This window comes from Musca autumnalis, unplaced genomic scaffold, assembly GCF_047663935.1.
Source record: "Musca autumnalis isolate F117 unplaced genomic scaffold, ASM4766393v1 scaffold_1, whole genome shotgun sequence".
Lineage (NCBI taxonomy): Eukaryota > Metazoa > Arthropoda > Insecta > Diptera > Muscidae > Musca > Musca autumnalis.
The window spans coordinates 150,662,453-150,688,085 of record NW_027411644.1 but is presented as its reverse complement, the minus strand read 5'-3'; the positions used below and the strand labels follow the sequence as shown (position 1 = coordinate 150,688,085).

At 35.2% G+C, this 25,633-nt stretch overlaps 1 protein-coding gene across 1 annotated transcript in view; it reads right to left on the bottom strand.

The window, feature by feature from the left end:
- Positions 1–25,633, bottom strand: part of beat-Vc (beaten path Vc) — a 533,781-nt gene that overhangs the window by 68,324 nt on the left and 439,824 nt on the right. Inside the window, exon 4 of the mRNA XM_073963821.1 lies at positions 23,751–23,959. Coding sequence (XP_073819922.1) covers positions 23,751–23,959 — 209 coding nt within the window. The remainder of the gene's footprint in view (positions 1–23,750; positions 23,960–25,633) is intronic.

The window sequence follows — 25,633 nt, the reverse complement described above, 5'->3', positions numbered from 1 at the left end:
CACGTGCACCGAAAACTTTCTTCAGTGGGATAATGAGTCGAAAACCTTAAAAATTCCGAAAATCGCTATGAGCGCTATGCCGAAACGTAGGTCAGTACCAACAATTCTCTGCAAAAGTTTTGTTTATTCCAAAGAAGACTATAGCTTTGTTCCAGAACTAAAAAGTTTTTACAATTTTTACCACTTTTGCACATTTTACCCGAAAACCCGTTCCCGTACACAAAAAAGTTGTAAAAGGTTCACTTCTCTTTAAACAAAAATGGCGCTTGTTACAGTAGCTACGATTACTTGAGTTTAAGATGAAATTTCCTAAAAATATGGGGCCGAGAAGATATTCCCATAAATTCATACTGCAGTTTACCCGAAATATCTCTTAGTGTACATCGTCCTAAAAATTTTAAATCAAAGATTTAATTACCAAGAGCTATTGACAAAAGTGTTCTATTGGTTGTTTTGATCTAAACAATAAAAAATTTCTTTTTAATGCCTTTGACTATTATCATTAACGGTAAAAGGAATATATTTCATACACATTTGTACTATTATGAAACCATTTACGGATCGATATTTCTAGGTTATAGGGGCATTCAAGAGAGTTATCATTAAACACCATTTTCGATGGGTTTCTCCCATTATTTCGTAATATTGTGCGGATTTAAACTTTTTCATTAGACTGAGAAGATTTTTTTATCTTATAAATAAGATAATTAAGAAAAATAATTTTAAGTTTGAATCAGAAATTGCCTGCAAACCTGCTCTACAAAATTCCGCCTTACCATAGGAGGAATATTCTGCCAATGAATACATAACACTTCGATCAGTTTGCCGTCATGTTGCTATGAAAGATCTTTCAATATGTCAAAATATTACTTACTGTCCGCAGAATTAACGATATAAAGCAAATGCCTCAGTATTTTAAAGGGTGGATAAGATAATTCTGATGCCTGGGAACATTTATACACGGAAATAACATCAGAAGGACATTTATTTCACACAGGTACTCAATTTTTTTGATATTTTGGCTCAAACTTCACGAATTGTGCACTTTGAGATGAATTATGTCCACATAAATAAAATATGCTGTGCCATAATGATTGAGGAAGGTATGATTTTAATCGAAAATCGCATTTGATATGCGTTCTGAACCGAGTGGAATAGCAAAATATGACTTCAAATTAGTTTTTTCTAATATTCTAGAGAGCTTCTTTTTGTTCAGAAATTGAGGATTTTTATGCAAAAGTAGGGTTACATTTTTAATTCTGTTCTATTTTTAGGAGGTCAATCTCTGCAAATCCACATTTTCTGGCTACATGATGCATTTTTGCAGCGTTTTCAGTACTTTGATCTTCATTTGTTAAGAAATAAAAAGATAACTGCAGTAATATCTGATCTTTAGTAATTTTACTACCTAAACTGTAATTTTATATTTCGTTACAAAGTTTGACACCAACATTCTCTATACCAATTTAAAATCTATGACTTTCAAGTGTAGTTTTACTTAAATGTTATAATTATACTAAAACAATTAATTTTGGTACCAAAGAGTACGATTAAATACCGACAGTAATATAATTGTTATGTGTCAAAGTACTTAAGCCGTTTGCTTCTGCCTCCCTATTTAAACATCCTACTTAAACAGAAACGAAGCTAGAATTTCTGTGGTCCATAAATTTTTTTACATAGAAGTCAAAATTATGTGCCTTTTTTATGCATATGACTGTATATTTGTTTTGGCACAGAGTACTTGCGTGAACCCTTTGTTCATAAGCTCCTAATATAGTTTAGATATCCTGTGAACGAACTAATGTTGCTAAAGCAAAACTTGCAAACACTAAGGTTTTGATGCAAATTTGAACTTTAAGATGAGCACTGAAACTCAATATTGTGAATGAAAATCAATTGACACCCACCAAAAAATCATTACCAATTAAGTACAATACTTCTCTCTTACAAAAACCCAGGGCATGTCGCACTGAATAACTAGTTATTCTATGACCACTAGAAATAAGCTAAAAAAAACATTCTAAAACTCAGGAAACGTTCAAAGTCGGGCGAGGCCGACATAATGATACCCTACACCACGGTGAATATGTAAAATGTATATGGGAGCTATATTTAAATCAGGACCGATTTCGACAGAACTTGGCACAGTTATTTCTAGACGAAATTCCGGCACACATTGCAAATTTCATCAAAATTGGTAAGATATAGGGTGTTTTGTGCATCAAATAACTTATATTGGCCGAATATCTATATGGGAGCTATATTCAAATCTGAACCAATTTCGATATAATTTGGCCAATTTTTTTATTGACAGAATTCAGTCAAAGATTCCAAATTTTATCGTAATCGAACACATATTGCGTGTTTGTTGCAGCAAAAACGAGAAATCACGCATTGGGTCAGGAAATACTAGAAATCGGCCGCAAATATATATGGGAACTATATCCAAATCTGGACCTATTTCGATATAATTTGGAACAGTTGTTTCTAGACCAAATGTATTCACACATTCCAAATTTCATCGAAATCGGATACATGTATATAGCGTGTTTGGTGCATCAAATAGCTGAAATCAGACGAAAATATATATGGAAGCTATACCCAAATCCGAACCGATTTCGATATAAGTTGGCACATTTAATTTTAGATCAAATGTGGTCACACCTTCCAAATTTCATCGAAATAAGACATATGTATATACCATGTTTTGTGTAGCCAATACATAAAATCGGCCGAAAATATATATGGGGCTATATGTAAATCTGAACCGATTTTCACCAAAAATAATAGCGTTCTTCCTATGGCTAATAAAATAAATCCCCAATTTTCATCTAAATCGGACAATAAATGCTACGTTTACGTTACGAACAGACGGACATGCATAAATCGACTCAGAAACCGATTCTATGTATATCCCCAAAATGAACCATGGGTTTCCTTATGCATGTTAAATACAAATGAACAAGGACATAATACCTCTTACCACAGTGTGTGAAACAATCTAGATCAGTGCCGGGCAAGAAGAGTGAAGACAAAAGAAAGAGCATTTTCCAAACGGTTGGTTTACAATACTAGCGAAGACGACAAAGATACCACAGATCCAATCCCAGAAGATAGTATTGAATATATACCGCCCGCCTAATATGAGGTAAAGGCAGTAATAAACTGGCTGAAGAAAAATAAGTCAGCAAAGAGTGAAGATATACCAGCCGAGCTGTTCAAAACCGGAGGCGACACACTAATAAGTCGTATGCATCAGCTAGTCAGTACCATTTGGCAGAAACAACGCGTACCCAACGATAGTAACCTGAGCATTATTCGTTCCGCCCACAAGAAGGGAGATGAGAATGTGGCTCTTACTACAGGAGAATAAGTCTGCTCCCTATTGCTTATAAGATAGTGTCAGGGATATTGCGCGAACGACTAAAACCTATGGTCAACGAAATTATTGGGCCGTACCAGTGCTGCTTTAGACCTGTGGCAAATCCTGGAGAATACCCAAGAGATACAGAACGACACCTACCAAATTTGTTCAATTATAATGCCGCATTCCACAGTCCTCTACGTTCCCCGCAAAGCTTATTTGGCTTTGTAAGATGACATTAGCTGATACTAGGTCCCAGGTTAAAATAGGAAAGAAGTGCTCCGAAGAGTTTAGTACCTAAGAACTTTTCAGACAAGGAGACAGTCTTTCTTGTGAGTTATTCAAAATTCTGCAATTTACTACAATAACCGCATGTTACTTGGTTATGCTGAAGATATTGTCATCATGGGTCGATCAGTAAAGAAGGTAACTCATACATCTAAGAAGGTTGAATGAGAATCTGCTAAAGTGGGTCTGGCAATAAACGGTGAAAAGACGAAGTTGATGGTATCGACGCGCAATGCGTTCATAGAACTAGAACCAACTATGGAAGTTGGCTATTATAATTTTGGGTCAGTTAAAGACTTCCTCTACCTCGGCACGACTATAAACACAACAAACAACATGAGTTGTGAAATTAGAAGAAGAATACTACCAGCTAAGAACAAATAACATAGTATAAAAGACTGATAATACCCGCGATATTGTAGTTCCGAAACCTGGATGTGTTTGAGTGAAAAATTATTGTTTGTTTTGTTTATTGTTGAAGATTCAATCTCATTTTCGATTGTTTGAGTGGAGTATTCCCCCATTGGCTCAACTTCATTTATTACCCTCTGTTACAGAGAGTAATGTTTTTCAAAACGAACTGACAGTGTTGCAAAATTTTACTGATCGCTACCAATATCATGATTTCATCCCGGCGAAGGGAATTATCAATTGGCTTCTCAGTTTTTGAAATTATGCCTTTTTAGCGAAAAACCGAACTCTTTAAGTGTCTAGTATTCTCATATGAATGAGAATCACACTCACTTTTCGGCTTTTCCAAAGAAACACCAAAATCAAACACAGGCAACTGTGTTGGTGTTCTTTTCAACTCAGAGAATTCGAAGAATTCTTAGTTGATACGTGCTGACATGTTGCAAAATATTTTGATTTTGGTGTTTCTTTGGAAAAGCCGAAAAGTGAGTGTGATTCTCATTCATATGAGAATACTAGACACTTAAAGAGTTCGGTTTTTTCGCTAAAAAGGCATCATTTCAAAAACTGAGAAGCCAATTGATAATTCCCTTCGCCGGGATGAAATCATGACATTGGTAGCGATCAGTAAAATTTTGCAACACTGTCAGTTCGTTTTGAAAAACATTACTCTCTGTAATAGAGGGTAATAAATGAAGTTGAGCCAATGGGGGAATACTCCACTCAAACAATCGAAAATGAGAAAAATTATTCTAAAGATCTACGGGCCAATACGCGTTGACGGTGAATATTGACGTTGTATGGACCACGTGCTGTATTTGTTATACAACGACATCAGTATAGTTAAACGTATCGATATACAACGATTGCGTTAGCTAGGCCATGTCATAAGAATGAGCGATGATGAACCCGCTTCAAAAGCGTATAAATTCGGGCCACAATGCAGTGCACTCAGAACTGGAAGGCTAAGGCTTCGGCGGAGTAAACAAGTGAAAGGTGAGAGCGAAAAGCACAGTTTTCCAAATTGGAGATACAAAGCAAAAAAAAAAAAAAAAAAAAAAAAAATAGAGAGAAATGGAAATTTTTTCTTGGCCTTGCTTATAGGACAAATGTTCTGTATAGAGCAGGCCTGCTCAAGGTGCGCACCTGAGCTGTCGGTGTGTGTCAATTTTCTCACACACACAATTTAAAAAGAGAGCTTTTGTTTTTGTTTTGAATATTTTCAAAATTAAAAATCAGTCTCTATTGAACATTCAATGAGGAAGGTTCTGTTTTCGAATTTGTCTATGAATTTATATGCGTACACTGAAAAAATGAATGAAGATACTGAATACGAATTTTTATTTGCCTAAAATTTTTACGGCAAATTAGAGTGTTTGGTTTGTCAACGCACTTTGGTTTGTCACGAACTTGATTTGCAACAAATTATAACATCAACAGTCACATTTGGTCAAAATAAAATAATTATTCTACTCTATATTTTGAAATATAAAATAAAAAAAAAACTGTTACGATATTTCTCACAGTATACAGAGAGACAAAGGAAAATTGAAATTTGTGTATTTCAAAACCAACACAATTACAAAATGTGTTTGTATGTGTCTGAGCAGGCCTGGTATAGAGCCAACCAAGAATGTAAGTACTTCCATAAACAATTTGTTGGTTATCAGTTGGTTAAAAATTGGTAGGACTTTGCTACAACTTTATATTGGTCTCTGACTTATCGGCAAATTTCCTTAACTATAAACACTTTAATTTTACCGATTTTCGTCCGTAATAAAAAAGGAGTTAGAAAATCCCACTACAGTTTTTATAAGAGAGAGTGAGAAATATTATTTTGTAAAAAATACACTACACTATACGAAAAATATGCAAACGTGTTTTAACTTTACGGTTTATTATGCATATGTATGCGTCTCTCCATCCGTCTTGGTCATCACTCTAGCCTCCACAAAAATTGAGATAGATTGGAAAGATCCGCCTTTTGATTGCAGGCAGGTCAAGTTCGATAATTGAATATCTGTCTACGATTTCAAGTATTTTGACGCTTTTTTACAATTTCAGATCGAATTAACTATTATTTGGCATTTAAAGTTCGAAGTGGTCCACAAACTTCCAGTTTCTAAGCTTAAGTTTCTATTATGCAAACATTTGTTAAAACATTATGATGTACTGCTGACAGTTTCCGAACTTGTGTGTAATAATGACATTTTCCCATTATGATATGATTACGAAAATTTCATACATCATATAAGTGTTTATCTAAAATGTCATTTCTTGCGATTGTAATTTCTAATTTGTATTTGGTTTCTATGCAAATAATCCCATCTAAATTAATTTCACACTTTATTTGCAAAGACTCATCCCATTTCCTTTAGCAGTTATAGGCCAATTAAAACGCATTTCAGTTTCACATTAATTAATCCTGATAAATGGTGAATTCATTGCTGAACGTTTGTGCGACGTCATAGTGTACAGCAGTATAATCCTTTCAATTGAACGTTAGCATTACGTCTGTCCTATAGAGAATGTGTGTGTGTTTGTTGGTTGACCTTTAAACTAAATGCAACAAAAAAGTTTTACAAATAACATTTTTCTGACATTTCAATGGCAGATATGCATAGATATGTGCACATAAATGTATTTACCCTGGGGACACTTGATTCATGGAATGTATTTAACGATAAATTAGAATGTGTCATTGATGGTACGTTGGTATGTCTGTTATCGACGCGATATAAATATGTATTAGCAAATGCAAATAGGACAGTGGAATGCCACATTCGCATATATTTTGCTCTGAAGTGGTCTTTTTTAATAAACCTATTGATTTTAGAACTATTCTGTTCTAAGAAACTTGCAATTGGCAAATTTTAATGAAATCTTTGCACTCCAAATAAGTGGGATAGTGGGTTTATCACCAGATTAATGACTAATATATTTTGAAGTTTACAATCTATAATTGTGTAAAGCGTCTTCTGATCCTTGATGCCTAGTGGAAATAATGGCTTAAGACTTAACATATTGCTCATTTACTCGTAGTTTGTTCTAACTCCGAATACTTGATCCTGCAGAAAATGAGTTTGAAGTTGGCAAACGTTTTTTTACATCTTGAGATACAAAAATTGTGTAGCCTAAACAAAGGTAACTTCATGGTCTGTCGTGGGAAACGGAGTTTTAAATTCATTAGATGTACCCATGGTGGACGGACTTATCCGACAACAGTACAGCTGGTTCTTGGGAAGATGACAATTATAACGACCCGGAACCACATAAAACCCGTGTTTGTACGTGTTGGTATTTATATTGTTTTTCTGTTTTGGGAGCAGCATATCCCGGATTGCCTGCTCCGGATTACGTTGGTCCGTGCCGGACGAAGTTTGTCAAATCTGCATCCACCACACTCACGGTGAGATGTAGTAGATGCCGGGAGTGGGTGCATCTCAGGGGATGTTCTGGACTCATCCATGCGAGGTACTATGTCCGAGGTAAGATCGTGGAAATTGTTGCTTTTTTGAATTAGAATAAAATCTGGGTCGTGGCAGTAAAGGAAACAACGTTCAATAACAACTGCAGCTTAAAGCGTTGTGATGGTTACAATGTACTGAGGTTTCCTATTGCACCGGTCTGTTCAATAAGAACTATCTCAGTTGAGCCTGTCCCTAATAACCCGCAAATGGGATGTATGTACATCTAGGTAGAGTTGTTAAACGTATACATCCCACCGATAAATACCTATATTCCACGCAAAACGTAGAGCTAACAATCTGCTCAGCCAGCACTCTACCACTCTGTTCCTTCCTACCAAAATCAGGGGAGAGTTCCACAGTTCGCCACACATAGCAATCGTGTCTGACAAATGACGTTTTTCTAGGATCAGACCATCTCCTTATAATTGTCTCTATCAGCAGACCGACCGATTTCATCACGTCTGAACGCCACAATTTCATCAATCATCATATATTAATTACCGCTTCAGAGATCTGGCCAACCCTTCTGATGTTTCGTCGCTTAAGAGATCTGCTCAACCCTTTTGATATTCGGGTAGCAGAAAGGACGTACCGAGACATCATTACAGCCGGTTAAAGTACATTTGCTTGTCGAATACCCGAAGGGAGACCAGAATCCCGCCTTGAGAACTGCAACAAGGTACCACCACATGACTTCAGTGGACCATCTACAGAACAGTAACACAACGTCATGTTTTCGTTGCAGTACTTGCTCGGGTGTTACCGTGAGAGCCACCCTAATCACTAGACAGCGGAATTTTATGCAACCTCTATTTTTAGCCCGATTACTGTCAAATCTCGGGACTGGGCCTATTTTTGGCTTTTGATTAAATTGCATTCGAAACATATGATATATGCAAAATTATGCAAAATGCATAAATTTTGCATATGCAAAAATATATTTTCTTAGGCAACAAATATTTCAATAATAGGTACAAACATGTTTGTATGTACAATTTTTCGGTTTAAAATTCTTTTCAGACAAGTCAATAAAATAAAAAAAACTTCAAAAAAAGCAAAAATCGGGAGGTATCGTTCTATGGGGCTATATGAAGGCTTGGGGCCTAATTTTCGCATCCGTTATCGAGGAGGTTTTTGTTCGAAGACAAATCGAAATTATTTAAAAATGCATCAATACATACGGTTATCGAACGTGGAACATATGGTAATCACGAAATATTACAAACAAACAAGTTGTTGTTCGGCAAGTTTCTCGTAAAATTAAAATATTAAAATTGTATAAAATAATAGAAAATTGTGAAAAATTTAAACTAAATAGTGACCCAAAATAAATTCCACTATGTAAAAATCGCATTCTGGCATTGGAAAATATATTTTTAATTTTTATGAAACAGTCCCTTTTTGTCTAGTTATACCCTATGCTACAATGTGGAAAGGGTATTATAAGTTTGTTTTGGTAAAAATTCATGTAACAGCGCGAAATATTCGTCGGAGACCCCCAATGTGGTATACCAATCTTCATATCTCGACGAGATAAAGCGATTTTGAGATGTGTGTCCGTCCGTCCATCCGTCTGTCCATTATAAATTGTAATCAAACACCAGGCCGCAATTATGGGCCGATCGTCACGATATTTTGTATGGAGGTCGGGTTCAGACCAGAATAGATCCATATTTTTATTGGTGATGATCGTGAAATATTTAGCGGGTGAAATGGACCAAAAACATAATTTTTGACCGATTTTGTAGCTGATCTGTAGGTCGCAATAATAGTCCTATCGCCTCGAAATTGTGAATAAAGTAAGAATATATGACAAAGAAGAAGTTTGCAATTTGAGATGGCGATCAGATAATATTTGCATTGTAAAATGGACAACCACTTTTGTGTGAAAATTGTGAAAATTTTTAATATACAGCTTATATCTTTATTCCTGGAAGAGACATTCCGGGCAAGTAAACTATACTTGGAAGAGGAATGCTTGTCCTTTCTTTTTATGTCAATTGAGTTGGGGTACATGATAAAATAACAGAGTTACAGCCTAATATACCCAGTTTTTTGTTTGTAGTGTAATCATAAACACGCTAGAGGTCGCAATTATAGCTCAATTATCATGAAATTTTGCACGAGGTAAGAGTTTAGGTAGGTAGAAGATGCCTACAATTTAGGGTGATGATCTGACATTATTTAGCGGGTGAAATGGACCATTACTTTTGTATGAAAAATAAAAAAATAATTTTGGTCTCCTGAACTGACCATCCCCCTGATCCAAATTGCAACAACATGTCTGCTATATAACGGGTCTACTGCTTAATATATAAGGGGTTTTGTGTAGAGAACCACATTTTCCCATTCCCAGTTTTCGCATTATTGCAAATTACATGGTGCCATAGGGTATTAATCGTCCAATTGGATTTTTGTACATACATTGCAACATGGGTCGCGTTGCCATCTTTTTTCAAAACGATTCCCCAGCCAGGCAACATCAAATTTTCAACGTTTTTCAGCTTCGAAATGTTCTGCAAAAATGCCGCTCAGAAAATTTTTGGTACGGTACCTATTGACAACTTACACTGTGCAACAAGGTTTCTGTGCGGTGGAAAATTGCTTTTGGAGATGAAAGCCCTTAGTGAGTATATTAAGAACCCAAAAGGAAATTTTCCCCATAGGTCAAGTTTCTGAGATATCGCGCGATGAATTTTTTGAATTTTCGACTATGATGCTTGAGAAAATTGCTTTATATCTCTGTTCGCCGTTATTGTAGCTTCGTTTTGAGATTACATGTCTGCAGTCAAATCAAATGGCGAATCTTTTTGTAGAACATTCCATTCTTCTAACTCAATTCCTTTCATGTCCTTTTCGTCCCTTCTTTCTCGAACCGTAGTAAAAGTACCACAAGATTGGATTTTACAGCATCCAAATATTCCATAAAAATATTGCTCAGAGAATTTTAGGTACGGTTCTCATTGACAGCTAATCGATATTGTCACGTTTTCATTGTCCTTTTTGACATTTACCCGGTTTTTGTTCATAAAAAACTATGTTTTGTTTTTCTGTATATTCGTTATTGGTTATGTATTGGTAGGTAGACATACCCATTAGTTATCGCTTATATTGACTTCTGGGATGTATCTGAAATATTTACCATATATAGCTCCCGATATGCTGAACACGTTAATGACAAGTTTTCTTGGAGAATAGATCCGGTTATCGCAATTTCTAAACCGAATATCCCGATATTAAAACCGGGTTTTGAACCGGTTTTAAGTAACCGATTAAGCTTATATGTACATCGTTAGAAGGCTTATAAAATTGTCAATCACATGGAATTAATTCGCTCATTACAACTTTGCTGAATACGGTGTTAAAACAAAAAAACCGTTGTAATAAACCGTTTTTTTACGGAAAAATATCACTGCGAGAAAATATTTTGTTTCAAAAATAACCGTATAACCGAATCTGACCTCCAAAAATAAGTAATGTTTCGTCCTAAAGAGTAGAGTTTTCTAAGCAAGGACCGGGTAAAAGCCAAAAAGGACAATGAAAGCGTGAAAATATCGATTAGTTGTATTTGAGAAACGTACCTAAAATTATCTGATCCACACTTTTTTAGAATATTTGGATGTTCAAAATTGTCATTTTGTGTGTTTTTGTCATGCTCTTAAAGTTCATCAAGAATGAATTCATTTCGCCATAACTCAGAAGTTTGACCTACGGCATAACTGTCCTTCCAAACTTTAATCTTCATATTTTCGCGCAGTGATATTTTTCCTTAAAAAACGGTTTATTACAACGATTTTTTGTTTTAACACCGTATTCAGCAAAGTTGTAATGAGCGAATTAATTCCATGTGATTGACAATTTTATAAGCCTTCTAACGATGTACATATAAGCTTAATCGGTTACTTAAAACCGGTTCAAAACCCGGTTTTAATATCGGGATATTCGGTTTAGAAATTGAGATAAGTGGATCTATTCTCCAAGAAAACTTGCCATTAACGTGTTCAGCATATCGGGAGCTATATGTGGTAAATATTTCAGATACATCCCTGATGTCAATATAAGCGATAGCCAATGGGTTTGTCTACCTACCAATACATAACCAATAACGAATATACAGAAAAACAAAACATAGTTTTTTTATGAACAAAAACCGGGTAAATGTCAAAAAGGACAATGAAAACGTGACAATATCGATTAGTTGTCAATGAGAACCGTACCTAAAATTATCTGAGCAATATTTTTGTGGAATATTTGGATGCTGTAAAATGTCATCTTGTGGTACTTTTACTACGGTTCGAGAAAGAAAGGACGAAAAGGACATGAAAGGAATTGAGTTAGAAGAATGGAATGTTCTACAAAAAGATTCGCCATTTGATTTGACTGAAGACATCTAATCTCAAAACGAAGCTACAATAACGGCCAACAGAGATATAAAGCTATTTTCTCAAGCACCATAGTCGAAAATTCAAAAAATTCATCGCGCGATATCTGAGAAACTTGACCTATGGGGAAAATTTCCTTTTGGGTTCTTAATATACTCACTAAGGGCTTTCATCTCCAAAAGGAATTTTCCACCGCACAGACCTTGAGTTCCAATATGTGGCACAGTGTTATCGATATTGTTGCGTTTTCATTGTCCTTTTGTGTATTTACCCGGTTTTTGTTCAGAAAAAGACTATATTTTGTTTTTTGTATATTCTTTACAGAACATACAAATACACAAAACAAAATTTTTTTTGAGCAAACAGGGGTAAATGTCAAAAATGACAATGAAAACGCGACAAAATCGATTAGTTTTCAATGGGAGATGTACCAAAAATTTTCTGAGCGACATTTTTGCAGAACATTTCGAAGCTGAAAAACGTAATCTTGTGGTATTTTTATGGCGACTCTTAAAATAAAGGACGAAAAGGACATTGAAGAAATTGAGTTGGAAGGTCGAAGTGCTCTACGAAAATAATCCTCATTCCATTTGACTGAAGATATATCATCTCATAAATAAGCTAAAACAACAGTCAACAAAGATATAACGCTAATTTCAGATGCCTTACAGGGTCTCTAGCAAAAACTTCATCACGCCATAACGCGGTTGTTCGATTCACGGCGGATCTGACCTTCGGGGTTCTTAATATACTTACCAAGGGCTTTCATCTCCAAAAGGAATTATCTCTACCCCATAATTTGTGTTCACAGTGTTAATAATGCTTGGTACGGTACCAGAATCCACAAAATTATTTCTAACAATAAGTTTATGTGTTCCATAAAGAAATTTTGATTCGTGGAAAGCTAATTCCCAGGGGTAAATGTGTAGGGTATCACATGGTCGGCCCCGTCCGACTATAGCCTTGGCTTACATGTTTTTTACTCATTTTATTGAAAAAGTCTTTAGTATGTGATGGGATTAGTTTTATTGCAAAATGTTTCATTAAAGTTCGTTCTGTGCCACAAAAATAATCATTTCGGCAGCAGATGTTTGGCGGGCAAATACTCGCAAGATTCCACTCGAAAGTTTATTATTTATTTATTTATTATTTATTTAAGTAAGACTTAATACCAAATTTCAGCCATTTCGGAGGGATATTGAGGTCACAACCTTCAAAATACCAGAAATCCGGAGGTAACGTCCTATGGGGGCTATATGAAGACGTGAACATATACCGAGAAATTTCAGGTGGAAAGTTTTATACCCCCAACGAAGACTAAATACCAAAATTCAGTCATTTTGGTGAGATATTGAGGCTACAACGTTCAAAATACCCAAAATCGGGAGGTACCCTTCTATGGGGGCTATATGAAGACGTGGACCCATGCGGACAAATTTCAGGTGTAAAGTGTCATACCCTAACGAAGACTTAATACCACATTTCAGCCAGTTCGGTGTGATTTTTAGACCACATATCCTTGTATATATTTTTGCATATGCTTATTTTATTTAAATATGTCAAAATATGCACTAGGGTGTCCAAAACCGAAACCTGTTAACCGGTTACCCGGTTTTGAGTTACAAAACCGAAACCGGTTTTCGCCAAAAACGTCATTTTCGGTTAACCGAAAAAATCGGTTAATTGTGTCGGTTAACCGGTTTCAAAAAATAGTAATATTTTTAATATTAAATTGAAAGTAAACTAAACTTAACTAACACAAGGTATTGGCAATGTTGTAAATATCAGATACCTTTAAATTGAAACAATATTTTCTGCAAAATGTATAGTTTGCCAATATATTTCATTTGAACGATCTATGAAAAAAATTGCGTATACGTAATATCACAAGGTAGTTTGAATAACGTTACTCATATGTTTTTAAATTAGTATGTACAGTAAACTAAGAAATTGCCGAATTTAAGGTTGTAAAGGGTAACGATAACAAAATACATGTTTGATTCCGGCACGATAATTTGAGGTTCTCAACACATGAGGGAGAATCCAGACTTAATAAAATGCAAACTTAATGCTTTTGGTACACAATTTTATATATGTAAGGGTTTTTACAATTTTTAGAGCACACCTTCAGTCTTAATTTTACTGTTCTCACTTCGAGGTTGAATGTCAAATAACAGGGATATTATGAGATAATTATATAATGACGAAGTCGTCTTACTTAATTTACCCCTTTCCGCACATTTTTAATCAAATATTTATCAATTATGAGCAATTTTGTACCTATTTTACAAAACCGGTTTGAACCGGTTAACCGGTTTTGAAAATTTGTGAAAACCGAAAACCGGTTTTAGAAAAAATTGAAAATTTCGGTAAACCGAAAACCGTTTTGTTTGGAAAAACCGGTTTTTTGGACACCCTAATATGCACGATATGCAAAAATTGTATGATAAAACGAGTTTCTGTCTAATCAGATTTGCTCTACGACCATCCTAACCATATATGCATTTGCATAGGATTCCGCTGTCTACTAATCACCATATGGTAGATAGCAGACGTACAGTATCGGACAAACCATTTGCAACTGGCACATACAATTTAGTTTTAGCGCTATAATGTTTGTAAAAACCAACTTTTTGTTCAGTTTTTCAGCATTAAAATGTTTTTCATACTCCCAAGAAAACACCCACAATTAGTTTTTGTACCTTATAACGGTGGTCCACTTCTAATAGCGTACTTTAAACAAATATCCCATATTTTAGCAAGACAAAACAATTGCAACACACTGCGTCGCTATATAAGTAAGGTTCAACATTGCGACTTTTTACATTATCCAGATTTGTATTAGTTAAGGGTCTATTTAAGACTGAATACATCAACTTATAAAGCTGGAAAAGTTACATAATGAATAGGAACAGAATCTATATAAATAAAAATCAAATGTCGTTCGTTGGTAATGGCATCAATTTTAAATTTTTGCCATTTCTACAAAAACTACCCAGCGAAAAGTTTGCCTCCAAAGAGGCAGTTAAATGATATATACCCAGCAAAAAGTTTGCCTCCAAAGAGGCAGTTAAATGATATGTACAAGTGATTTGGAAGTGCATCAAATTATGCATTTTCACTCATGATTTTTACAAGGGAGTGACTACTGAAAGAGGCACTCCATTGCACCGCATTTTAACTGACCCTTTGGCATTGCATTTTAACTGAACCTTTGGCACTGCATTTTAACCGACCCTTTGACATTGCATTTTAACTGAACCTTTGGCACTGCATTTTAACTGACCCTTTGGCATTGCATTTTAACTGACCCTTTTGGGTAGAATATGAGGCAGTCCAGAGCACGTGTTTTGAATAACAAAATAAAATGCATTTATTAATTGTGTAAAACAAAAATAATTATAACTTTATTAAATTAACACAAGTTATGAAAATTCTCTATTGAATTCAATCGCAAACATGTGTGTTTCCTCCGCTGTTCGGAAATGTTACACGATTATGTCTTTTTGGAAATGTATTCCGCTGCCTGTAGAGATGTACAAACTGATTTATGTACATGTAGGGATCTCTAACAACTGCTAATAAAATGTAGTGAACGGAGTGCCTTTTTCACGACTCCGTTTGCACTGCATCCGGATGCTGTTAAATTGTGAGGAATTGGAGTGCCTTTTTCACGACTCCGTTGAACTGCCTCCGGATGTTGTTAAAATGTGACAAATGGATGTGATTCTTTGGATTGCATCCGAATGCGGTTAAAATTTGAGGAATGGAGTGCCTTTTTCACGACTCCGTTTGAACTGCATAAAAACATGCCGTGAAAGAACTAGTCTACATTGCACTACTTCCAATTTATTTTGCTGGGTACTGAACCGATTTTTCTGAAATTGCCAGGGAATGTAGAGTGATGGCACACGGTTAAAATAGGCTACAAATTTTGTTGAATTTCGGAAGGGGTGGGGTACTTCCCCTATACCCTATTTCTTTAAAAATGCTATATCTACCCAGCAAAATGTTTGCCTCCAAAGATGCAGTTAAATCATATGTACAAAGTGATCTGGAAGTGCATCAAATTATGCATTTTCACTCATGATTTTTACAATAGCGTGACTACTGAAAGATGCACTCCATTAGCACTGCATTTTAACTAACCCTTCGGCACTGCATTTTAACTATACCTTTAGAATCGCATTTTAACTAACCCTTTAGGGTAGAATAGGATGCAGTCCAATTTGCATCCAAAGCACGTATTTTTATGCAGTGCTTTGGATTGAATTTAAGGCACTCTTCGGAGTTCAAAGATGCAAAAAAATTCAAGCCATTGCAAACTATCCCAAAATGAATAAAATGAATTTATTGTTTGTGTAAAACAAGAATAATAAGAACTTTATTACATTAACACAGATTATGAAGTTTCTTCATTAAATTCAATCACAACTGAGTTTGTTTCGCCCGCTCTCCATTTAATCCAAGCTGGAATGTTTTTGCTTCATCTGCTAAAGGGGTTCTTGTATTGTCTTCCCATCACCAGTTGAGATTTCGTCAAGTACTCCAACAGCACTTCATTAGTAAATTTTCTTCTCATGAGTTACCGTAAAAATGTTCCCAACTTTTGGTTGTATTTTGTTTATTTTATATACAAATTTTTAGAAATTGATGTATACTTTTTCTATCTTTGAAAAAATTCTGTAGTTGTGGGTATCTACAAATTGGCTTGCTTGCTAGGGATCTCTAAGCAACTGCTTGTAAAATGTATCGAACAGAGTGCCTTTTTCACGCCTCCATTGAACTGCATCCGGATGCAATTTAAATATGAGAAATGGATGTCAATCGTTGGATCGCATCCAAATGCTGTTAAAATGTAAGGAATTGGAGTGCCTTTTTCGCGACTCCGATTGAATTGCATCCAGATGCTGTTAAAATGTGAGGAAAGGATGTCATTCATTGGATCGCATCCGAATGCGGTTAAAATGTAAGGAATGGAGTGTCTCTTTCACGACTCCGTTTGAACTGCATCAAAACATGCCGTGAAGGAACTAGTCTTCATTGCACTACTTCCAAATTATTTTGCTGGGTATATAAATAAAAATCAAATGTCGTTCGTTGGTAATGGCTGGACCGATTTCGATATTTTTTCTGTAAATTGTGCGCCATAACCCGACATGGGTTTTTTGCAACGAAATTTTGACCGCGCCCACTTTTACGCCCATTTTTTCAATTTTTGTCATTTCTATAAAAACTACTGAACCGATTTGCCTTAAATTGCCAGGGAATGCACAGGGATGGCCCCCGGTTAAAAAGGCTACAAATTTTGTTGAATTTCAGAAGGGGCGGGGTACTTCCACTATACCCTATTTCTTTAAAAATGCTGTATCTATGGTGAAAATAGGCTATATATTTTTTTCTTAATTTCGGAGAGGGCGGGGGGAGGTACCCCTATGTCCTATTTTTATAAAAAACCCTATTTTATCACGCTCACTTTTTAAATGCGTTACATACCCAAAAGTACTGAACCGATTTTCCTGAAAATTTCAGAGAATGTACAGGGTTAAATAGGCTATACTTTGTGTTGAATTTCGGAGGTGTTTGGTACCTCCACTATGTCTGATTTAATAAAACCGCTACTTTGGCAAAAATGAAACGAGTGATTGAATTAATTCTTCCGAACAACCACCCCGTTCCGAACCACCCTGCTGCGGACTTGCACTCTCCGAACCACCCCGCTCCGAACTTCCACCCGCCGAACAACCCCGCCTCGAACTTCCACCTTCCGATCCACCCTGCTTCGACCTTCCACCCTGCTGCGGACTTCCACCCTCCGATTCACCATGTTTCGAACTTCCACCCTCGGAAGCAACACGCATTGAATTTCCACCCTCCGATCCATCCCCCTAGGAATTTCCACCCTCCGAACCACACCCTCCCATCCACCCCGCTCCGAACTTCTACGTAGCGAACCACTCTGCAACGAACCACCCTGCTACGAACATCCACCCTTCGATTCTCCGACCCTAGGTACTCATTTTGGGACCTTAAGACCCGACCACGCCCATTTTCTATCTCTGAAACTTCTGAGCCGTTTTTCTTACAAATGTCAGGGAATGTACCAGTACAATCCTGGTGAAAATAGGCTGCATATATGTCCCCTGGTGCTTGGTGAAAATAAACTATATATTTTGTGGAATTTCGGCGGAGCGTGGTTGGAAAATTAATTCGATAGACAATGGTGATTGTTTCTCCGACCCGAGGGGCTTATTTGTGGTTTTAAGACACGGCCACGCCCACTTTTTTAAATGTGTTATATCTTCAAAACTTCTAAACCGATTTCCATGTAATTTTCAGATGATGTACTTTGATGATGTATTTTGTTAAATATCGAAGGTGCTGGTTTTTAAATGCATATCGATAGCTATAACTTCATCAGGTATATAAGATGTACATTATAAGAAGGTGGAACTGTGTCGTCCAGTTGGCCCTTAAGCCACTGAACATTCATGTGAATGAAGGGCACATATGCAATATTAAATATAAGTTATCACCTGGAACGATTTCAGACAAACACTTCCAGTTATACTATTCCAGCAGATGAAATAAATGCATGCCTCAAGTCATCAGCTTTTTGGCGGTATGTTAAAATTACATATCGACACAAACAAATCTGAAGATTTTTTATTTATAATCACTTGCAGATCCCGACTAATTAGCGATGCAATAAAAATACAATCGCTGACTTAAGGTAACATAAAACTGCTTCAAGGGCCAGCAACGCGAACCGGGTCGGCTAGTATTTTAGTATAATTTTAATTTAGCACTTGATAAGTTTGGAAAAGGCCTAGGAAATCGTATAACAGGAGAATATAATCTAGAATCAACCTTAAAAAATAGCTTATACTTGAATAAGAAGCACATACAAAATAAATTAAATTCACTTGTTCACGTTTTTGAGTAATTTAGTCTGCTGAAGTCCATAAAACGAGGGCCTGTCGTGAATGACGACCACATACCGGGCACATTTATGGAGGTTCCTTAAAACGACAGAAGTGAAAAATGTTAGTTTTGTATAGGAATAAACCTTAGAAAAATATTACGATTATGTAATAACACTTGCAAAAAATTTTCAAGAAAATCGAAGGGGTCAATCATTGTTAAAATGTTAAATTGCGAAAATTGCATTCAAGCCCGCTGTGAAAATATTTTTTTTTCAATTTTTTATAAAATAACTGATAAAGCAACAAAACATACAAAATTGGATCAAAATTAAAGAATTTATGAGTATCTCTTTGCATATAGTTTTTGCAGAGTTACTTTTTCAAGGCGCGATATCTCTGGAACCGTTCGTCAAAAAAATCTGAAAATATACTGCAATGTTTTGCTGAGGAGCAGCATCAGCACCACAGTAAAAAATAAAGGAAATCAAAAACCTAATTTTGAAAAAGTGTCCGAATTCAATTAGTTTCCATTCGTTTATAAAAGTAATAATCTCTTCGGCACGCTATCTGAAAAATATCGATTTCTTTTAAACAAGGTATGTTACAGTCATTCCATTTGGACGAAAAATGTAGAAACTTCCAAGTAACAAATATCAACCTATATTGGTAATTTTCTTCGTGGAAATTTTCCACTCGTTGAGAATCCGAAATACCAAGTTAAACTCACAACATTAAACTCATCATTTAAAAGACTATACATCGAGCGGTGTTGTAGTACCTTCCAATCTGAGAACCCTTAATACCTCTTCTATGGTGACTACATTAAAACGTGCATCTTTACCCACATTTCTGTGTAGGCTATTTTATACTTTTATCGAATACCAAATACAGTCGGAGCTCGATTATCCATAATGGTCGGGACCGGAGACATTGCGGAAAATCGATTTTCCCGGAAAATTGACTGTATCTTATATATTTTTAACCAAAAAAATTGGCGTTGCTGCAAATATTTATAAAAAAAAAAACAATTATGAATTTATTTTGAAGTTTAAAAGATTAACCCCATTATTATAAGTCTTCTATTATATTTTGGATTTAGCGAACAGATTAGCATTAAGTTTTAACGTGAAAATAATTTTTTTTTAATTCTTACAAGTTCGTTTATTTTGCATTTTAAAATCCATCCAATAGTAAGAGATAACATATAATAATTGCCCTAAAACTGTTCTAAAACAATTCATTTGGGCATTGGTTTTGACCACTAAAATTTGGTCAAATTTATTATAACCCTTCATAATTGATGTAAAATGAACAAAAAATTGTGTGTTTGCCTTTCCCGGATAATGGAGGTTTACTGATAATCGAGGTTCAACTGTAACAAATTTCAGTCATTTCGACCAAATCGGGAGGTACCTTTCTGCAGGGACTATGTCGAAACGTGGACCTATACCGACAACTCTCTGCAGGAATGTTGTATTTTTCCAACGAAACTTCTATGGGGGGCTATATCACAACGTGGACCCATATAAACCATTTTCAGTACCAAACATCCTAGGAGTAATAGAAACTTATGTTAATTAATTAAGTTTTATCTTAAATATTGCGGTCTGTATCTTGATTTCAAATGACCTACAAGCAGACGTTACATCGACTTAGAATTTTATGTTGATCAGGATATTGTTTGCGCCGAAAACTGAATTATATAACTTTGCAATAAAGTTTCACAGACCCAAAATGCATAACGCCGTAGCTCCGTTGTTAGACTTTTTTATTCTAGCACTGTAACCGTGTAAAATTTATGATACAAGTTAATTTTATCTGATATACAATTTTAAGAGCTTTTTAATGATATACATATACAATTAATTGGTTCATAAAATTCCGGTTTTAATGTTCGAATAATCGGTTCCGAATTTCGCATATCCGGATCTATCTTCAAAAAACAAAACGAGTTACAGTTATGTTCAGTATTTCTGATGACTAAGAGAATTCTTTACATTCAATAAATTAAAGGGTACGTATATAAATAAATAAATATAGTGTTGCCTGGGCAAGGTTCGGGTAAAAGTGAAAAAGGACGGTTAAAACAGATTATATCGATTTCACGTCTTCAGGAACCGTACCTAAAATTTTCTGAGCGACATTTTGGCGGACGATTTCGAAGTTGAAAACTGTGATTGAGATACTTTTATTACGGTTCTTGAAGTAAAGAATGAAAAGGATATGGAAGGAAGGGAATTAGAAGGTCGAAATGTTCTAGTAAAATAATCCTCATTTGATTTGACTGAAGACATGTCATCTCAAAAATTTCCTAAAACAACAGCGAACATAGATATGACGCTAATTTCTGATATCTTATAGGATTTCCAGCAAAAAATTCATCACGCCATAACTCAAAAGTTCGACTCAGGGCGGATCAGCCCCTTATCAAGGGCTTTCGCCCACAAAAGGAATTTTCCAGCCCCAGACCTTGAGCTCCAATTTGTTGCACAGTGCAATATTTATAACGATATCTAAAACAAATAATAACGAGGAAATGTTCTATCCGAACTTTTTATACCCTCCTCCACAAACTGTATTGAAGTAAATAGGAAAACTTAGTTTCCTTTTGTTTATGAAAGAAATAAACCTTTTCTTTTATTCCTTGCAGGAGCAAAATATCTTAACTGATAATACTGCCTTTAAAAGAGTCCCATATGAGATCGTTGCTCTAGCAACACACAATAAAATTATTTATTTCAAAGGGTTCCGGTTAGATGTTTAAATCAGTTTGATTTTTTACCATGTGGATTGCCCGTTTTGGCGCTGATCAGCTCATATGTCTAATTGCAATGAAATGTAGAAAGTTAGTCTAGAAATTAATTTGCCAATTTATATTGAAATTGGTTCATATTTGGATATATTTCGTCCACCAATAACGCTATGTATGTCAAATTTTAATCAAATTTGGCATGTGTGTTGAAATTCGGCCTAGCAATCAATTTACCAAATTATATAATATAATTCCGAATTAAGTCTAGAAATAGATATATATATATAGCTCCCATATACATTTTCGGTCGATTTCATGTATTTGACGCACCAAACACGAAATTGGACGGACCTTTTCATAAAACTTGAAAAGGTGACACAATTTGTTCTAGAAAAAGTTTCGCCAAATTATACTGAAATCGTATGATATAGTCGGCCCGGCCGATTTTGATCCACTTCGTACTGGTTTTTTGTAAATATTTAACATGAATATTATTTAGAGGTTACAAAATGCAGTTATTCGATTAGTTTGGTTTAAAAAACATTTAAACAAGCAAAAAAGTCGACTTTGACCGACAGACATATACCCTATGTAAATTGAAACTTTCATCTAAATTTTGTGGCCCTTTTTGTACATTTGAACTTGCCGACAAAAATGTAGATTAGGATTAAAGTTCAAAAGTGTTGCGGAGGATGTACTTGAAGGAATGGACCGATATAGTCCATTATGGAAGCCGATCTTATTTTGGGAGTCATATCTTTTAGATAGATATCGCGCCCACTAGTCATTTCAGTGGGCCATTGTATATCTTTTGGACCAGTATGTCAGGAATCATGGACTTGTCCACGGAAATTGTGGGCCGTTCGAACAGAAACTAAGTTTGAACAAAATATGACTAAGGCTAAATTTTGGACCAAATTGGTTGTTCGAGAGTTATGGTGCTCTGCCATAGGGGTTTTTTGCGCTTTTCGGGCTGTTTTCTCAAGAAGTCTGGACTTGCCCCTGAAAAAAACTTTACCGTCGTAATTGAGGCAGCGAATGCAAGTTGCTCCAAAGTGAAAGTGAACTTGTCCGAAATTTTGGGAGGAGGTACTGGAAGGAGTGGACAAATATTGTCCATATACGAACCTGATCTATATCTGGTATATATTATGAAGTGTAAAGTATGGACCAAATCGGTCACTCCCTTCGAGAGTTATCGTGGGCATAATTTTTCTGAAAACTTTTTAAACTTGTGGACGAGGTGGGATGGAGTGGGTCGATATGGTTTATCTTCGAACTTAAACTAAGTTTGGACAAAATATTATAAAGTACAAATTTTGGACCGAATCGGTTGATCCGTTCGAGAGTTATGGTGCGCTGCAGCCAGCCAGACAGACAGACGGACGAACATGGCTAAATCAACTCCAAATTGTCTGAAACGGATTTCGTCCAAATATACTTGGGGTCTTAAATCATTATTTCGATGACGCACATTTTGCCCGTATGAAAGTGTATACAGCCTCGTTAGCATAAATGCTGAGGGTATAAAAACACTCGTATCGCTCAGCATAAAAATAATCACATAAAAAATTGCTGGTTTATGTTTAGTCAAATAAAAACTTTATAATTATACATTTTATGCAGGGAGCCTATTTCAAATTTATGCCAAACTCATATTTCACTGTGCAATTCAATAACTGTTTTGTTGTTCCTTTATGTGTTGCATTTTTGTTTGAATATTCTAGATGATCATGATTCGAACAATAATTGTGGAAATTTACGAACTAATTCAATCAATCAATTGAACTAATTCAAATTAAATGGAATATACAACTCTGCTAACAAAGGATACAGCGCCGATAGCACAAAATTAATATGAATGTAACGTACACATTATATCACATACCCCCATTATTATAAGTCTTCTTTTGTTATAGTTTGGATTTTCCGGAAAGATTTATAGCGTTCCGGTTTACTTTAAGTTAAAAGTGATCATTAAAATTCAAGGAGGACCTTTAATGCCTCTAAATTGATTTATGTTACGTTTTCATATCCATCCAATAGTAAAAGAAAACATGTAATAATGGCCCTTAAACTATTATAATAAAAATCTATATCAAATTAAATATTTCATTCATTATATACATATCTTATTTTATTTTTAGAACTTACCGCCAACAGTCATATTTGACGACTCTCCAATTAATTTGAACTCAGGTGAATCGCCTGATACTTCACATCGATACGATCCAGATGAGTGTGGACTTAGTTTTTCCAATTCTACCTCACAGATAAATTGATTGCAATGAGAAGAGCCGGCGGCAATAGAAACGCCCTTCACTGGAAACCAATTTCTTGTCGGTGGTGTTAGAGGTGAGTATCTGAAATATGCGATAGAGAAAGTATTTTACTTTCAGTTTTAAAAACAAACATTAAAAGTAACGATTTGTCACTGTAACACTAAATGCATTTTACAGCCAAATCCAAGCATGTTAAAGAACCCTAAATTCGGACGGAAGGATGTCACATGGAAAATACACGAAAGTGGTGTGTCGGTGTCAGTAGGGAGTATTTCGAAGTACATAGTAGTAAATGTAGTCTGTTCCCAGAATAATAACAATCGCGATCAAAAGCGATGAGTGTCCAGGACGCAGTCCATTTGTACCCAACACCACACTGCACTATAGGCAATTTGGACAGGTTTATAGGCAAAACGTCGATTTTTTTCACTTTTAATAACGCGAGTTTTATAGTTTGTTTTTAAGAAAGGGCATGTCAAATTATTGGGATATGCAATTTGTTTTCAAAAATGTTCAAAATTCGCGGTATAATTCGAAGTCAAAGTCAAAATTTCGAAGGCAAAATAAAAAATATTAAAATAGATTAAAACTTATAGTACGTTTATATATAAGCGGATTTAACAAACCCACTGGGTTTCAAATGTCAATTCCATTGCTCATATTTCAAATAAATCCTCATGACGAAGGTTAACCCAGCAAAAGGCTATATCATAAACATGGCCTAATGGCAGAAATTAAACGCAAATTGTTAGAGTTTGGTAATATCAAATACATAGATATGATATTCAGTGGAATGGTGGCGGTTTGTACTTTCTGTTTTAAGGTATAGTTTCTTCAAAATGTTTGCAACAGCAGAAAAATTGTCATATAGGACACAACCTAAGAATTTGTTTTACTTTTACAAAATTAAAGTTTTATATTACGGATTTTACAAAATTGTCCAACTTTGTCAGAAATTCTGACAAGGGAATATCTTCAGAAAAGATTTCTGAATCAACTACCCATTATACCAATGTGCGATTTTTTGCGTTTTTTGACTTATATCACTTTTTTGATGGTGCCCCCCTTGCAGAAAAAAATATGTATTTTTTTAATTTTTCATTTGGCGAAAACACAAAAAAAGCATCCGATTTGATCTAAAAAGATATTTTCTTTAAAGAAGTATTTACCATGTGTTGTAAAAATGTACAGAAGTTACGTGGTCAAAATTTTCGTTAATTATAGATGTAATACGTTTTAACTAGGGATCATGATTGCGCGGTTTATTTTGTCCTTTAAAAAAAATAATATTTATAAAGATCTCTTTGCGAATCAATATTTTAAACAATCAATGTTTATAAAAATCTTTTCGTGGATCAAAATTTTAATTCATTACAACTTTTTTTGGTTTTAATCGCGTTCATGAATGAATAAAATAGGTAAAATAAGAATAGGAGGTAGGAACAACAAAATTTGTTCGTTATGTCCGCTGTTCGTTAAAACTGCCTTCGTCTGTAATATTAGTATGAAAGCTTACTTTAAAACATTTAAAACAGTGCTTAATATCGTCGCTATCCCCTTGTGCTTAAAGCAGGCCTGTAAATCCTAACAAATTGTAAAAAATTCTACTCGCGGGGTGACAATTTTTGTTCGTTATAATCGGGTTCATTTTAAGAAGTTGAATGTGTGTACAAATGTTAAGAAAAAATCTTTGAGAACACAAAACTTTGTTCGTTATAAACGTAATTTCTTATAACCGATTTTCGCTATCTCCGA